The 17,005-nt window shown below is 35.8% G+C and overlaps 5 protein-coding genes across 7 annotated transcripts in view; 2 read left to right on the forward strand and 3 right to left on the reverse strand.

Annotated features, from left to right (window-relative positions):
- Positions 1-763: 763 nt before the first annotated feature.
- On the reverse strand, positions 764-4,251 carry LOC136341566 (protein NEDD1-like). 2 transcript variants are annotated; one of them, XM_066286693.1, is made up of 2 exons: positions 4,121-4,251; positions 764-2,595 (listed from the first exon to the last, which is right to left on the reverse strand). In XM_066286693.1, the coding sequence occupies exon 2, from the start codon at positions 2,588-2,590 to the stop codon at positions 872-874; it is 1,719 nt and encodes a 572-aa protein (XP_066142790.1). In that variant the 5' UTR covers positions 2,591-2,595; positions 4,121-4,251; the 3' UTR covers positions 764-871. The 2 variants fall into 2 exon arrangements, with proteins under 2 accessions (XP_066142790.1, XP_066142789.1); XM_066286692.1 differs by lacking the exon at positions 4,121-4,251 and adding an exon at positions 3,777-3,953.
- On the forward strand, positions 4,143-4,408 carry LOC136341579 (dolichyl-diphosphooligosaccharide--protein glycosyltransferase subunit 4). The gene has a single exon (XM_066286712.1). The coding sequence runs from the start codon at positions 4,145-4,147 to the stop codon at positions 4,253-4,255; it is 111 nt and encodes a 36-aa protein (XP_066142809.1). The 5' UTR covers positions 4,143-4,144; the 3' UTR covers positions 4,256-4,408.
- A 1,334-nt stretch (positions 4,409-5,742) lies between these two features.
- On the reverse strand, positions 5,743-8,932 carry LOC136341485 (glutamate receptor ionotropic, kainate 4-like). The gene is made up of 9 exons (XM_066286511.1): positions 8,026-8,932; positions 7,775-7,972; positions 6,987-7,080; positions 6,790-6,936; positions 6,591-6,734; positions 6,386-6,536; positions 6,222-6,333; positions 5,988-6,172; positions 5,743-5,937 (listed from the first exon to the last, which is right to left on the reverse strand). Exons 1-9 carry the CDS (start codon positions 8,582-8,584, stop codon positions 5,743-5,745), a joined length of 1,785 nt encoding a protein of 594 aa, XP_066142608.1. The 5' UTR covers positions 8,585-8,932.
- Positions 8,933-9,005: 73 nt separating this feature from the next.
- Positions 9,006-14,231, forward strand: LOC136341477 (venom protease-like). Of its 2 annotated transcripts, none has more exons than XM_066286495.1 (8): positions 9,006-9,165; positions 12,334-12,445; positions 12,501-12,709; positions 12,761-12,869; positions 12,927-13,108; positions 13,166-13,258; positions 13,314-13,501; positions 14,014-14,231. In XM_066286495.1, exons 1-8 carry the CDS (start codon positions 9,081-9,083, stop codon positions 14,128-14,130), a joined length of 1,095 nt encoding a protein of 364 aa, XP_066142592.1. In that variant the 5' UTR covers positions 9,006-9,080; the 3' UTR covers positions 14,131-14,231. The 2 variants fall into 2 exon arrangements, with proteins under 2 accessions (XP_066142592.1, XP_066142593.1); XM_066286496.1 differs by having other exon boundaries at positions 13,317-13,501.
- The window catches only part of Dpp10 (Dipeptidyl peptidase 10), a 42,812-nt gene continuing 40,032 nt past the window's right edge, over positions 14,226-17,005 (reverse strand). Inside the window, exon 18 of the mRNA XM_066286494.1 lies at positions 14,226-15,541. Within this exon, the coding sequence (XP_066142591.1) occupies positions 15,398-15,541 (144 nt within the window). The 3' untranslated portion in view covers positions 14,226-15,397. The remainder of the gene's footprint in view (positions 15,542-17,005) is intronic.

Below are 17,005 nucleotides of genomic sequence, written 5' to 3' on the forward strand. Positions count from 1 at the left end.
GGAAAACGAACGTTTTGTTCCTTTGCATCAACATAATAAAATTGTTCTGAATAAATAGTTCGGCAATATGTGTCGAGAAAATTGCGTATACTATGAGAACAGGCATTTCCGAAGCTTGCTGGAGAAGCCTTTATTAACATCATGTATGTGCTGGTTTCATTCCATGCACGAAGACTTCAGGCGGTGATAGGCACTTTTCAATGGAAATTGTATCGCTAATAAAATGAAGTAATGAATATGAAATGGATTTTCCAATAAAGAAAATCGAAAATTCACTTTATGTCTACCTTAAGAACACATTTATCATGTCAGAGTAGAACCTGAACTAACCAGAAGCCGTGCTGCAAACTAGTACAGCGTGCCAGGGGAATAAAATACACAGGAAAACGATTGAGATAAAAAGTGCTAAAGCAAACTTTTTAATTTAAAATTTGTACTACTTCTGAAGCATTCTGTGCTCGTTTATATAAAAAAAAGATGTAGGTATTACATAAATTTCTATCGCGTGCGATCGTTGAGTTTTTCACAAATTAAGTTTTCGGTGCATTTCCAACGTAGTGTTTCATCGAATTGCATGAATGATGTAATAGTCATCAACAAAAAAAAGTAACGGACTCATCGAAAAATTGCTGATATCGACTGTTCTGGAATGATTTATAACATTGGTCAACGCTTTTTCTTCCATAAATGTTTCGTAATATTTTTCTTTTAAAACACCCACACGAAAATTGCATACTTCACTAGTAAACAGAAAACTCACTAGGAAAAAATAAGGCACATTTATTTATTTAAAAATTATTGAGATTCATACAAAAATATATATAGAATAACACTTTCATGAAAATTTCCAAAAATCAATTAAAACATGGGTTCACTTATTGCTATTCTCGTCGGACAATGGCTCCTTCTCCACTTGACAGGCACTTAAACTGGCTACATGCTTCTCCAAGTCACGTATCCGTTTCTTCAGACTGAAATTTTCCTCCAATAAATGGCTTTCCTTTATCGATTGTGGTTCAATACTGATCTCATCCCTAATAAGATTACAATAATTCTCTACTTTAATGAACTCCTTTAAAGTGGACATGTGCAGATCCAACACCATTCGCCTAATTTGATGGGTGTGTCTCATGAACATATCTGAGAATTTACTCTCCATCTCCTCTATTTTCTTCATTTCCTTTTTCATGTCACTTTGGATTGCAGTTCTAATATCTGCTATGTTGATATTCTGGCAGCTGCAACTACTACTGCCGCCCACAATAGGAGACAAGTTTTTGACAAGGTGGTCCATAGGAAATATTGGTGTGGAACTGGCTTTTAGGGCTGATTTGGGGTCCAAGGGTTTTTCAGGTATTAATTTTGGGGTGAAACTGTTAAGGGGTTTGTTAGTTGTTGGTGGGAGAGGGAGTTGATGATCAACTTCCGCTTGCTCAGCTTTCCCTGAATCGTCGTTTTTATCGAAACTGAGGGCAATCATAAAAGAATCTCTACAATCCACAGAAAGTTTTGATTGCGGCTTGTCCTCCAAAACTTCTCGTGCAGAAAAAGGACTTTCGGTCATTAAGCCAAAGAACTCACTTGTCCTTTTCTCCTTCTTTTCTAATACTTCATTATGGGACGTGTTTGTTTTGGCAGGAAGTTCCTCGTGCGCCATACTTTCCATTGAGCTGTTATTGACAACAGTATCATTCAAATAATTTTGGTATGTTAAGAGTTTGACAGCTCTTTTGTGTGCCTGAAAAGAGTGAACCGGATCCTGGAATTTTCTTGTGTCATATATGTGTATTTTTCCGTTTTGACAGCCCATGGCGATGTGTAAAGAATCCTGTAAAAAATCTAGGGACAATACATTGTTTTCTACGGGAATAGTCGAGATTCTGGAGTTGGATTCTATGTCGAAGACCCGGACTACTCTGTCGAGCCCTGATGATACCACCAAGGATGCATTTACTGGAGAGAATATGGTGGACGACACTGGAGCGTTATGTGCATCAGTTTGAAACTTCACCTTATTGACGTTCACATCCCAAACGCAGACAATCCCCTCATCGCTTCCTGCGGTTAGAAAGTTCCTCTTCTGTACGTGCGCTTTTAAGGCAGTCAACGACAGAGATTTGGGTACTTTCAAAGTACAAGACAAATTCTTAGCCAGCTGATTGAACAGAAAAACTTCCCCACTGGCACAACCAGCATAGCAGTGGGTATCTTTAGCAGTAAAACCTACATGAGTAATTGCACTCCTAACTCTGGGATAACGAGCTTTAATGCTACGAGATTTTACATCGTAAAGAAGTACTTGACCATGCTTGGTCCCTACAGCTACATTTCTTTTAGTTAAGTTCTGGAAGCAAGCACAGGATGGTTCGGATATATCGTAGAGTGTATGAAACACTTTGCATTGGCCTTTAAGGGAGACGATTTCAGCACATCCACTGTAAGGGACTATCGCTAACCAGCCCCCATCTTTGGTCCATGAAAGGCTTCTGCAGGAGCCTTCAATTTTAGAGTTGGGTTGATAGGTGTGAGCCAGGCGGTTGCTGGGGAATTCGTGGAATTTAACCACGGATGAGGATGAAGCTATATACATTAGTCCTGAAATAAAGATATGTGGAGCAACGAAACGCATTTACCTCTAGCTTAAAATTATAATTCTTTCAGAAATCCCAAAAATATAATTTTAAAAGTGAATATCTTTAAAACTGTTCTCTACCGAAAGCCTTGAAAATATGCATTCAGATTTAATTAAGATAATGATATTCTATTAACATTTGCACCAACCCCTGCTAACGTTAAGTCTTTTTTATTTCAAATAAAAACCGTCATTATAATTTCAATATTAGGAAATATTTTAAGCTTAAGTTAAGCATGCCAAACATTGCCACCTAGTGGCACTATTCTAAACCACACTAATAATTTCGTTATGCTAGAAAGTATCCTAAGGTGTCCTCTTTCCAATACATTTTAACTCAATGTTTTGTCCTTAACTTAGTTGCGCTCCTTTACTGGGGAGTAAGAAAATTGAACTATTTTCAGCAATTTATTGTCGACTAATTTCCAATAATTTTTTTTTTGCATTGATATTTATGTCCATGTCGATATACAACTTGCAAACCGTTATTAACACGCCAACCTGTATTTTTGAAAACTTCACATATTTAAATGAAATCTTAAACCTTTATTTTCAACTCTGTATATTATATGTATATATGTAATTTCTCATCTCGCAGAAGAAAATTAAGGTATTGGCAACCCTGCACGTATTGATTCATTTGAGTATATCTAACTGAGCTGACGTGACGTCAAGGAATGTTATATAGACAAGTGATTATAATCTCACTTATAATAGATATAAATATTGGAAAACTATAAACCCTGTGAATTAAAGCTAACACTGTTCTTTTTTGTAAACTCGAAACGACTTTCTGAAAAATTTTCTTTAACTATTTTAATTAAAATGGCCATGCAATATAAACAAATATGAAGAGAAACACTAATGTTAACGTGGCAACTCTGTTTTCGTGGCTTCTCAATTTGCTGTTGACGTGCAGAAAAAATCAAGGAATACTGCATTTTGAAGTGTTTGTTCCACGTAATTTGAACATTTCGGCGGATTTCTTGCAAAAACTTTAAAAATCCAGCAAAAAAGACAACCAGAACACAACGTAAGTACTCAATAACATTACAGAACTGTCGTTCTTAGCCATAAATTTGATATGACGCTTCCAAAACACTGAAAGTTTAAACATAACCTAGCATTCTGAAACTCCACATACCTGCTTGAAAGATCTTCTTGAAAGGCTTAAGGGAGATTATTTAGCACTTTTGTCAAGCGATTTAGCGTCTAAAGTTGTAAGACGCGAAACATTCAACAAAAAAAATAAATAATACTCAACAAAAAGTGATTGACGGTCAAAAACATTCTTCTTCTAACAGCGTTGTCAAGTGGTTTAGGCTCGTTAGGTTTTTAATTCGAACTGCGAAATATGGTGACAAAACTTTAATTTGATATGAATAAAAAAACATAATAACTCAATACCTGTAATATTATTTATAACTTAATTTAATTAAAATCTATATATTAATCTAGGGTATTTGATGAGAATTAAAAAAAAATTACCTTTTTGTTTTTTTCTTACAGATAATGTTCACTGATGTCCACTTAGCAGTACTATCTAATGCCCTGGGCATAGTCTTATTCCTACTGGTAGTTTTATACCACTATGTTAACTCCAACCAGAGGCCATCCGTATGATACTTTCAGCCAGTATGGCATATGGGCACAGGGGAACGAATTCAGTGCTAATATGCGATCTTGGTTTTATCACTATAGTGTATTGTTATTTCTAATTTGCAAAAAAAAATGGATTTTTCATTTCTAATTGTTATAATAAATTTTTATAAAATAGACGAATTTTTTGCTTTCAGGTCAGTTTGGCAACATCGCCGTTTCAATTGTTTTAGGAATGCTTCATGTGTTTTATGTAGTGCCCTCTGTTAGTCAAGGCTTTAAGATGCGTATTACAGATAACATGAATGCTAGAAAGATTCCGTACGCCATAATGACCAGATAAATGGTTTATTTTTTTAAAACTGGTATCCTACTTTCTAGTATCAGTTATCAACATCTGTCTTTAATAAAGTATATTTTTCTCAGAAATAGATTTTTTAATCCTCCGCCAATATTTCCTACTTGTGACCTAAAAAAGAAATGTATCCAATCCCAGGCTATTATCTAGAAAAAATATATAAAAAACTGTGCTCAATCTTAAGCATCACATGCACAGATATGTTCAATAGGGTTTAGGTATGGAGACTGCGGTGGCCAGGGAAAATTTCAATAGATTCCTCAGTTTATTGCGCGGCATGCATTATCTTCCATAACCATGAAACTTGGTTCCTGCATAGAGAACCACTACAGGCTGAAAAATCCTATTTATCGTAATCCTATCCTCGTTAGACAACGGAATCAATAAAGCGCTCGCTCACATTTCGGAACAGACATCCAATTAGACTCACGCATATGAGTGAGTTGTTTTCTAATAACTCATGTGTCAATTCTATAACTGATACATTCACTACTCATAGACAGTAACATTAAAAATCGAAAACAGTAAAAAATTCAATGTTTATAAAAAAGAAAAGAAAAAATCTTTAAGTCTAATATTTATTGGTATTTATGATATAAATTAATTTAAAACACTAGGAAAATAAATGGAATAGCTTTCAGAGAGTCATGTGCGAACAGCCGATGAGAAACACATAAGAGAATCTTTCCGAATTCTGACTGTACAATATTGCAAAATCAAAATACTCAACAAGAAATCTAGGTGGATCAGCATATTTCAGTTGTTGGTCAAGGTTGGTGGTAAATTTGTTAATATTGGACTTTATTTGAGGAACGCGTTAGTAATAAATAATGGGTAGTAGTATTTTTGTTATAAGAAAAATTGGTACGTTTGGTGCATGCTAATTTTGTTGGTCAAATAGTAATTATGGAAGGAGGTTTTCATTTTATTCGAATGTTGTGCGATACCATAAAATCGTCAATTAATAAAAAATACTCACCATCATAGGTATACAATTTAAACGTAATTTGCGAGCAAATAAGACCGAATAGTTTTCCAGTTAACAAATTTATTTATTTTCTACTTGGAACGTGCTTATTACCTTTATTAGGTTCTTATTAGGTCTAGTACGAAATAAATATTAACCTTGCTGCAATGCCTAGATAAACATCCATTACTCCATGACTTTTTCTAGCATCCTATCCCATAGGAGCTCTAACACAAAAATAACTAAAGCAATTGTGTTTCCCAAAATCAAAGCAGCGAAGGCTCCTTGAACATGTAACATCTTCAGTTTAACCAGTTCGTGGCTCTTCTGATGGTACTTCAAGGCTTTCTGTATGCTTTGGTCCATGTATTCAACGGCTGCCTAAACCCCCATTTTCAGTTTATCATTATTAAAATTTCTAATCGTCATACCTGATTCTGCCAGAATAAAATTAAACCTGCGTCGAAAGACCTGAGAATGAGCATATCCACATAGGGCAGTAAAATGGAGCTTTTGCGCAGCATTAGAACGCACAAATCAAAATAGAAATCGTTGGTCATTAGATGGTACTTTTGAATGACGTCTTGTTTTATGTAGGTACCAACGGCGTAATCTCCTGAAAAGTTCATTTTTTTTTGTATAAACGAATTTAACCATTGACCTACCATTAAGAAGCCTCTCCACAGCAAAGCCAAAGCGGCCTTTCCAAGAGAGTTGTTCCAGAAGTGTTTCATTGGGTATTCCTCGAAATTTGGATACCAATTTGCTAAGACTTGGCTACATTATTGAAAATTAGTGGGGTGTTAAGGGGTCTTACGCAGTGTCAAACCTCAGAAGAATTCTCAATTGACATTATCCAGCCATCACTGGTGGCCAGCCACAAAATATCCTCCTTTTCTATGAGGTCCTGGATGGTATTCACGGGAGCTTCATATCTGGGAACGGTCATAATGGTAGCCAAACCACTGTCATATGATGTGCTACGAAAAACAATGTTTTCTAACTTGATACACATTTTTTTGTACCAACCTTACGTAAGTATCAGGGCAGTCATAAACACCAACCCCATCAAATACCTGCCCAAGAGGTTCTTGGAGACTTCTTTCACGGTAACTGGCTGCATTATAAAAGGTTTTGCCACTGATGTCAGCGATCTTCCCAGTATTTTGATTTTGCTCCTTTTTGCCATGAATTAACTCAACTTTAATTCAATAATAAAGTTAACTGAAGTACCTTTCTTTAATTGTTAAAGGATTCACAGATAGTTGCAGACATCCTAAAGAGTACAATGTGAGTAAACATAGGAGGAATGATGTCATTACTGCTATCCAGGTTTGAGGTGAGTACACATGGATTGGGGTTAGCCAGGCGGCTGCCAGTCTGGAAATTGAGGTATAATTTTGGTAAGGAGTTTCTTTTATTTTAATTACTTTGGTGCTGGAACCAGGCAGGTTATGCTGGATCGAACTGTAATCTTTGATAGGTCCAAATATTTAGCTGGTAGCTCCCATCTGTATAAAGCACCTAGAAAATTAACGCGATATTTCAATGGATTTATGGAGAAACCATAGAGATCCATAGTTTCCACAGCATACATAGCGCTGCAAGCAACATTTTAGAATCCAATTAAGTTTGCAGAATGATACTGGAAAGAACAAGAACCCACAACTTATAACTTGATCTGCAGGATATTCCAAGTACTATAGATTCTAGGGTCCTATGTACGATCATTTACTCCAACATTTTTTTATGGCCAAAGGATCAGAAAAAGCCGCTCATCAGATGATCTGCGCGAAGTTCTGATTTAAGTTCGTTGGATTTGTTTCTGGGGAGTTACATCAAGTCGTTGGTATATGAAACTTCTGTAGCTACCCAAGAAGAACTCTTAAGAGGAGCTATAGTAGTTTTTTTTCATGCGGGCAGATTCGTACATCTTACAACTGCTGAGCGATTCAATGCAAGGCAGACTTCTGGTTGTTGCTTTTCAGTCCCATAGATCATAGGGGATATGGAGAAAAGGTGAATGCACGAGATAATAACAAAACAAGCAGATCGTTCAGTATCAGATTGAGAAGTTATCAACTGTCTGAACTTAGCGAAACGGGGCCAATATGCGCCGAGAGTTATTGGGGTTATATTATCAAGGGAAATATAAGGGGTTCCAGAAAAAAATCATTCATGCAAAACTTTACGATTAAAAAATTGTCCGATTACTTACATCCTCCTATATCAGCATTATCTTCGATCAAATTCCCCATCAACCCATTTCCAGACCAATTTTCGAAAACCTTCCCCCAGTCATCATTCTCATTTATCACGGGCATGACGGTCATATTCAAAAACTCAGCTACAGTGACCATTAACCTCATTTCTGACCCTCTATATTTGTACCCACCTTTGGCATAACTTCTCTCCTCTAGTGAGGAAACTGTTGAAATTTTATAATAAATTAAAAGAGGGGGTCCTTACCAAATATCACGTATGGTTCATAGAAGAATATTGCGGTTCTCAAAGCCCTTCCTTCTTGATTTTTGAGCTTATCCGGAAAAAGATTTTGTTTGAGCATAAAACTTTGATTTGCTCTGAACCATTTGTCCAACAGGTATGCCTCATTGGACCGCTCAAGTCCTACATACCTATGAGTCCATATGCCAATGGCGTCTTTGTCTATATCAAGAACTAAAATCAAATCACTGACGAAGTTGATTTCAGTAGAATTAAAAATTTCGAAAAATTCCTGATGATAGTTATCAGACGAGGCAAAAACATATCTCCTTTGATTGAACCGTTGTGGATGCACTCTGATTTGCTCTTCTAAGTATTTGAAGATCGTTACAGGGTTTTGAGTGTAAACCAAAAAATCTTGACATTGGTGAATGCTGATAAGGTCAAAGTTGTCAAACAATGTTAAGACCGTTTTTTGGGTGTTTAGTTTGATATTTAATGAGTAAGAATGATCGTCTATTACGTTAACGCAGCGTGAGGTGGAAAAGTAGGTGGTGATGATGGTGTTGAGGAGGATTTCCATGTTTGAATGTGAGTTACTTAAATAAAGCGATTGGTATATACTTTTAAAGAGAACAATAACGATGCAATTTTCCTTTTATTATAAATTCCCCTTGTTCGGCGGAATTTCATTGTTGATTTTGTTGTGCCGTATTAGCCGAAGCCTTGACCGCAAACAGTGAAAGTTGGAAAGTAATATACCGGGTTTCCATAAAGAGACCCACTTGAGGCGGAATTTTCTTTAACAGACTTCTATCTACCAGAAAATTCAGTTACTCAACGTTTGTCACCTTTTAAATGTAAATTTTATATTATGTATGACCCTATAAATCGCCGGTAATAATACTTGGACAATATACATACTCATAATATAAATCGTGTTACGCATGTATGATGATGTTCATTTTTCAACTGGAAGGTCGAAATACTTATATTACTTTGGTTATTGCTGATTTTTTTACTCATCGGGTCGGCGTTATGCTCATTAGACTGCAGTGGCGCAGATCAGACTCATTATCATGTGGAAAGTGGACAGAGTACGGTACTGCCTCGTTGGTTTTGTTATTGTGGTTTGTGTTGTTGGTCAAGTTCTAGGCGGTGATGGTAAGTAGGTACTTTATCGATTCGGCGATTTTATTTTTCTAAAACAAACAATGATTGGGCGGGATAAATCGATTTGTTTCAATAGCAAATGATCCAGTTGTAAATAACAACCCCTGAGCTCAGAATTGCTTCTATTTTCGCAATCCTTAGAACAAATGCCCCATTTGGCCTTTATTGGGACCATAAAAACTTCTCCAATCAGTTTTGATTCATATCCAACCCCTCGAGCCTGAAGCTAATCTAACACTTTTCAGACTCTATAAGGGGTGAAACAATCAATTCAGAGTTTATGAAAATCTTCTGGCAATGAAGAATATTCTAGAAAGTCCTCACGCGTTACAAGGTTCCACGTACTTCTTCACATGGAGGACTCTTCTACGTGACTCTAAGAATATTTTACAATCTTTTTAGGAGTTGTAAGGGTATTTCAAAACGCCCTCTGAAGTTTTGCAAAATTCACTGAAAATTGAGCGTGAAATCTCAGAAGTTTCGAAACATTTGATGAAACATATACTTCTCCATTTTGTCAAGAAGTTGAATTGCTGACATTTTTTATGTTGTGCTTCTTCGCTTAATCCGGTTGTTTTTGGTGATTTCGAAAATCTGGACCTGAAATTATGAATTTGCAGTGCAATTTGCTCAAAAAATCGACCTATTTTTTTAAATCTGACTTGACCTTCACAGTGTACCATGTACAGTCACTTTTGTCTGAAATCACAGCTCTAGCAGACACTTATACATTAAAATAAACATAAATTAGATTTCACATGGTAAATTAAGAGTGAATCCATTGCCCAGTTTATACCATTAAACATTTGGACTATAGTTGGCTATTACACCTTAATTGGGCAAAAACGTTAACATACATGTTTCAAATTGCGAAATTAATTGCCATGTTTCGGATGACAAATATCCCAGTAAGACTAATTAATAATGTCTCAAATTGCGCATATCTTCATTTTTTTTAATAGAAAACTTTCATTTAGTTATGCCATTATAGACACGGGTACTGGTTGTTTCTACCTTAATCGCATCGCAGTGTCAAGACCACATAGCGAATGCGGAAAAATCTATGAAAAACAACAATAATAACTGATTCTTCAGCTGAAATAATCGTTTTTCTCACAGTTATTTTTAACCATCGTTTGACTGATGATCCTGCTGGATGTGCTTCCACCACATCCTTGAGAATGCATAATAATCTTTTCTACGCGTTATTTATATAGTTGATTTACATATCCACAGTTATTTGTACAGCGTGAATCAAAATTGAGTAGAAATGTTTTAAGAGAGTATTTATGAGATCAAAATAAGACGGTTTCTTCCTATAAAGCTGTGTCCTAAAAGCACCCCATTCGGAGCTGAAGTCCTCGGAAGTTGGGCGAATAAAATCGACTATGTGAAATTGTGACCACAGTTACTAATGAAATTTCATCAAATTTGCAAACTCTTGTTTTTTTAGACGATCTATTAATTTTTTGCTTCAAAAGTTACGCGAAGTCAATAAAAAAAAAAATAAATACAAATATCAGGAGTCGCACCGGTTACAGCTTACCAATTTTTTCTTCTTAGTTCAACAACGAGTTTCTTGCCGACGGTCAGTTGTATTCAAAAAACTCAAGAAATTAATTTTTTTTATTTTTGTATGACCCACTACATAATGTCAGTCAAATTTAGAGTTTCTCGGTGGAAACATAAAATGTGAGCTACGCAAAGTGTAGACCCCCTTCAACCCTTCTGAAACCAAAACTACTTCCATCTCAGAAGAAATGAAAAATGCCATAGACGCAAAGAAGAAATTTGCAGGCACTCACTGAAACAAATTAACAAGTGCGTGTGGTCACAAATTATGGTTTTTGGTATACAATCTTGCTTAATTAGGGATACTTAATGGTACCAGCAGCGTTGATATGGCCGGATGTTGTCGGTTTTAGTAAGAAATTGAACGGCCATGACGAGGTCAATGAAAAATTGGCTGTTTTCAGCCTTTTTTGCATCACTAGCCTCCATTGTAGTATGATCAAGTGGAATTTGTGAACTTTAGTGTTGAATGGTTGACCAAGCTTTGCGACCAACAACCTTGATCGTTATGGTAGCTGTGACAAAATCGGTTTATTATGTATTTGGGAAGAGAATTATACTAGGAAATGACCAGAAAAACTGGGTGTCATTTCCTATGAGTAGGAAGTGACAATAATTTGTTTGGGTAGCCCTTAGAGCGTTGGAAATTTTTGCGGATTGCTAACGACAATAGAAGTTCTGTTCACTTTTCGTGTTTCAAAATTTTTGAAATTGCATGAAAATGTTCAAAGAGGGGAAGCAGATAAATAATTCCTGCAAATCTTCATATCTCTCTAGTTGATATTTCGAAAATGTCTAAACCCGATTTTGGTTTTATTTTTAGCTATCTTTCCCTCAGTTCCCGAGATATAATATTATTTATTCGAATTTCGAAGTGTAAATGTTCAATTTTCCATAATGTTGTATCTAGTGAATTAACGTTTAGAGATGAAATTTGTCAATAGGAAATTCGGATAAATACTAACTGGTTTAGGAGTAAAAAGGAAGGTAACTTGGTCCGAAGCTGAGATATGAAATTTTGAGGTAAAAACGTAAGATTTGTTCTCCTGTTGAACGAAAATTTGGGTTGACACGGAACAAAAATGAAATTTTATGGAGCAAAGAAATCGAAAGACCACTGATGAAAAGTTCGTTTTCTCTTACTAACATCAGAATTTGTTAAATGAAAATGTCTCGTTATTTCAGCTCTATGACACTAAATTATAACTAATTTCAAGATTTACTATTAATTCAACAATTTAACAACAATAACCGTGATCAACATTCGACTTGGGAAATTTTACTAACGCATCCGCTTAAGCAAACTCCTGATCTAAGATTACTACACACTTAATTTATCTTGAAACGAGACAAAAAATAAATTAATTCCAATTACATTTTTATTGTTAGATTATAAACAATCCTCAGCGATGCAAAATGATTAATTCAAAAACCTTGAGAATCTTCACTCGGCCAATGTCAAGGGGCCAACCCATAACCGCTTCTCCTTTTTCGTCATATGTTAGATACTTGTTTGAAATATTAAGTTGTTTATTACGTTATTATTAAACGATAATATTACCTCATATCCCATGAATTTTCATTTAGAATCGCCAACAAGGAAAAGGGCAATATGCCCGCCTAGTAGTGAGTGCGTCCCCTTGAAATCCTGTCCGGGTCTGTCCACAATTTTGGACAGCCAATGCGTTATAGAAGACAAGTAAGACCAAATCGTTGACTAGAAATTGGGAAAATGAGAATTTTACTTTCATCAGGCTGGGAGAAATCAGCTGTGGTTATAGGGGTTCGGGGTTGATATGCTGCCCTCAAGTGGAAAGCAACTCAATCAACAGGGTGGGCACTGCAGGGTCTTTCACCCCTGGAAAATATGTGGAGGGAGTCAAGTGCGGTCAGTCTCAAGTGGAGGGAGATGGATATGATGGGATTGGGGCTTTTCCTTGGATTGTACGAGTTGGGTTCAGAAGTAAGCTTACACGTAAAAACAATATTTTTTTTCATTGAAAAAAATATTCAGATACTTTAACTGGAGATGTAAAATTCCCTTGCACTGGCTCCATTATCAGCTCTAAAGTAATACTAACGGCGGCCCATTGTCCTTTGGCTAAAGCCGAAAATTACAAGTTGTAAGTTTTTTTGGTACATCAAAAGCACCTTAAAGCAACTTTTTCTTACCTGATTAGATACATAGTGAGAGTTGGAGAGTACACCACTAACACAGACATAGACTGTGGTGAGGAGTTTTGCGGGCTCCCAGTCCAGGACATTCCAATCAGTCACGTGATAGTGCATCCAGGCTACGATAGGCAAACTTACAAGCACAATATTGCTCTAATGGTCCTTAAATCTAAGATGAAGTATGGAGGTAAGCTTAGATCTTTATTAATTTCCACCACCTCTCTAAATTCTGATCTGATTTTAGTGACTGCTCAGCCGCTATGTCTTCCTGAATCTTGGTCTGTTACCAGCAATAATGGGATTTTGGTTGGTTGGGGGAAAACTGCTGGCCAAACTGGTAAAAATGTGTGCATTTCTTTTTCTAGTTTTTTTTTGACAAAAATTTCCTCCAGAAGCATCTTTCCAGCAACAACATTTGTTCTTGCCCATAGTAAGTTTGGGGCAATGCGAGAAGGTATATGGGGAAACCTTGCCTGTTACTGACGAGCAAGTGTGCGCAGGTGGCGAGAGGGATCAGGATGCTTGCAGTGGGTTTGGGGGGGCTCCCCTTCTAGTCAAACACAGTGAGACTTATTATCAGGTAAACTACACCCTTGTTATTAATACAAAATAATAACGTTGTTTATTTACTAACTTGTAATATTATAAGGTAGGGCAAAGGTGCGATGTTTTTAAATCGAAGAATTTGAACTTGGGGAATTCCCTGAGTTTGACATGAGTATCTTCTATAACGCTTCAAATATGGAAAATCTGAGCTTGTCGTTGTGTAAAGACAGGTTTTATCTCCGGACTTTTTATCGTCGAACTATCTGCCCGGATTTAAGGCTTCCAAGCAGAAAGGTCTCAAGAGAGTTTGATTCCCAAAATTACCATTTTTTTTTTGATAATTTAAAAGCATCATTTTCAATTAATCAACAACTATTCAATTTTTCTCCTCTAACCTGAATTAACCTAAAGAGGGGTGTTTGATGGATGAAATATACGGAATCACGAGATACGCGACCTGAATCATTGGGCTAGAATCCGGGTGTATTTTAATCTGCTTTTTCTTTTTTTTAACTAGTTTAACTAGTCATTATAATCATACTTCAGGTGGGTATTCTTTCCTTTGGATCCGACCAATGCGGAGCGGCTGGAGTGCCGAGCGTGTACACCAGTACCAAGAAATATATTAGTTGGATTCGGGAAAACTCACCTCAAATTATATGAACAAACAAGAAAATGGTGCTAGTCCAAGTTTTCCTCCGTATGATGGTTAAATATTAAATAAATTAAGGATTTCTGTGTCATAAATAAAATTATTTATGGTATCGTTAAACTTTTATTTGATAACCTAATTGCGTTAGAGTTTTATTCTTCAACAAAGGAAAGATCTACCTGCTAAACAGGTATAAACTATGTACATTATTTCTAAAGCAGCCAACAATTTATGCAAAAAATTTGCCTTAAAACATTGTTGTCTACTTTTTCCTGTAAAGAAGAGGGCTTCAGTGTCCCTCTGCACAAGCTCTAAAAGAGGTGATTGAGTAAGTATAAAATCAAGCAATATAATACCTAATAAATTCATATTATTAAACTCTAAGGAAACTTCCAGGTGCGCAAACTTAACGAAGATACATATTTATCTCACTAAAGTTGTCTCACTTGCCTTTGATAGGATCAGGTATCTTAAGTAGTAATATACTCTTTCTTGCGATTATACGATCTTGGCAAATTGGGGAGTATGTACAAGACAAACGAGGCTTATTGCTGCCAAAAAACTAAGCAAGTTGCAGGTTTATACAGGTTTATGAAATAACATTTTTTTATGGAAAAATAGAGAGAGTTGGTCCGCATTTATTTAAGAGTTTAGAATGTTTTTGCTTTAATTCTGAATAAATCAAGGTGTTTTTGAGTGAAAATTGAGGAGGGGTTGACTACGTACAACTAATTCATTTTAGGCCGAATTAATAATTATTTAGTTTGTCCTATTATTACGAATGTACTACTGCTACAATAACCTTCAATCTGCAGATTTAATCCCATTAAAACCTGTTTCTCAATAATCTAATTGCAAAAACGATTGGTCTGGTTACATCTAGGAAACTACTGCTACTATTCACAATATTTCAAAACCTCTTTGCTTTTCATCCCATTAGTCTCTGGATGAAAATAAACTAGAAACATCCAAGTCTGACAACACCAATTGTAGATATTCAAAATTTGGCACTTGTATCACTTGCTTCCTCCCTGCCGGGGGATGCAAACACCTAGAAATTCTCCTGCCATCAAATAGTATCTGTACAAGTTTAAGTGTACTTGTATTTACATAATATGCATTTAGACCAGGGGTCATCTTGAAAATGAATTTTCAGGGACTGAGTTGGGAAGATATAGTATATAGAGAAAATATTGCTTATGCGAGTTATTGCTAAAGGATAGGGATAGGATAGACAACCCTTGGATCTAAGGGGGCATGGAAATAACAGTTTTGCAATTACTCTTCGTCGGAGTCGTCTCTTAAACCGGCTTTGAATTGGGGAGGAACCTGCTTCATGAAACAGTCGTCAAGGAATTGTCCCATACTCTTGTAGAGGTGCTTTTTGACGCCGGTGAGGCCATGGTTTTGGTCTGGATAAATCTGAAAATGTTAATCAGCCAGGTCTCAGGAACTCATACTGATTTTTAAGGTTGTATTAAATCTAAGGCGAAAATTAAACGATTTAATTTCGGGACGAGGAGAATCTAGATGTTGTTCAGTTCGGTTTTACAGGAGTTCTATTTGATAATTTTACTTCCAGATCCAGGAAAAGTTGCAAAATTTAGGTCTCTTACCATGTGTACTTTGGCACAATGCCTTCATTTATTAACCAGAAATTAGAAGACGCGGCAACGTTGCGAGTCATATTGTAGGGCTTTTCTGAGCGTTTGTTCCAGAGGATGGTTGAAGTTAGACGATAACAGTTTTTTTTTTAATTAGGCAAGTTTTGAAAATTTAGTAAAGGAATGAAAATCTGGTCGTTTTTTATATAAAGAGTGTTTAAAAAAAAATACGGTGACATTTAAGAGGGTGATTTTTCAGGTCACTTTATTAAAAAAACGTTCGTATAAACGTAGGTCCGGAAATGAGTTGTTTTCCAGATACAGGGTGTTATTTTCTTTTAAATAACGGTTTTAGAAAAATAATTCAAATATCTTTTGGCCGATATCTTTGAAATTTGGTACCGTTGTTTAGAGAAATAAGGAGCTGATTTGGCCCTAACCAGATTAAAATTATAAAGCCCAGTTACGTCAGGGGGGGAAAATCTTAACCAAATTTATTAACAAAAGAGTCTACACCACCGACTTTAATTAAATTTTGATATTTTTTCGCGATGAAGCAACTAAAACTTTTTCTTTCGTGAATTTTTGTCGTATCTTGCTGCGTTTACGAGATAAAAAATAAAATTAATTAAATTGGATTTTCATTTAGCATGCAAAAGCATTTTTAAAAAATTCAATGGTTTATTCTCTTATTCCCTAAGTATATTTGGTGCTTTGATGACTTTTACAAAGTTTTGAAGAATCGCTCAAAATATATTTGAATTTTTTTTCAAAAATCGTTATTTTAGAAAAAACATTTGCACTCTGTATCTTGCAAACAATTCATTTCCAGACTTATGTTTATAGGAACTTTTTTTCATAAAATGACCCGAGCAATCGCCCTCGCAACTATTGCCGCGTCTATATTAAAAACCCTGTATAATTCAACCATAAAGATGCATTTCCAGTTTTCCCTCTTACTGCAGACTAGACTTACACGAGAACAGTACCTGCGTTTTCACTCGCAATACAGGCTCTAAATAGATTAATTTTGCAGTTATAGTTTTCTCATATAGTCGCAATTTCGGTTTCATTTCTCTTTGCCTGCAGATCGTTCTAGCAAGAGAGTATACACACAATTTCAATTTCGAATCCAGAATGTGAGTCTAGCTCAACGCGAACAAGTTTTCATTGTTGATACATAGATGCAATTATAATTCTAACTGCATGGATTTGCGGTATTTCTGCAGCGATTATCAGGATTATCCTCCAGACCCTTATTCAAAACACAAAATTCTCGAAA

This window comes from Euwallacea fornicatus, chromosome 10 (assembly GCF_040115645.1).
Source record: "Euwallacea fornicatus isolate EFF26 chromosome 10, ASM4011564v1, whole genome shotgun sequence".
Lineage (NCBI taxonomy): Eukaryota > Metazoa > Arthropoda > Insecta > Coleoptera > Curculionidae > Euwallacea > Euwallacea fornicatus.

Coding starts and splice junctions, on each gene's coding strand:
- LOC136341566 (XM_066286693.1), bottom strand. CDS start 2,590: ATGTATATAGCTTCATCCTCATCCGTGGTTAAATTCCACGAATTCCCC.
- LOC136341579 (XM_066286712.1), top strand. CDS start 4,145: ATGTTCACTGATGTCCACTTAGCAGTACTATCTAATGCCCTGGGCATA.
- LOC136341485 (XM_066286511.1), bottom strand. CDS start 8,584: ATGGAAATCCTCCTCAACACCATCATCACCACCTACTTTTCCACCTCA. Junction 6,334..6,385: donor CAATTGAGAATTCTTCTGAG/GTTTGACACTGC, acceptor TCAATAATGTAG/CCAAGTCTTAGCAAATTGGT. Junction 5,938..5,987: donor TTTTATTCTGGCAGAATCAG/GTATGACGATTA, acceptor ATGGGGGTTTAG/GCAGCCGTTGAATACATGGA.
- LOC136341477 (XM_066286495.1), top strand. CDS start 9,081: ATGTGGAAAGTGGACAGAGTACGGTACTGCCTCGTTGGTTTTGTTATT. Junction 13,109..13,165: donor ATCTAAGATGAAGTATGGAG/GTAAGCTTAGAT, acceptor ATCTGATTTTAG/TGACTGCTCAGCCGCTATGT. Junction 13,502..14,013: donor ACAGTGAGACTTATTATCAG/GTAAACTACACC, acceptor ATCATACTTCAG/GTGGGTATTCTTTCCTTTGG.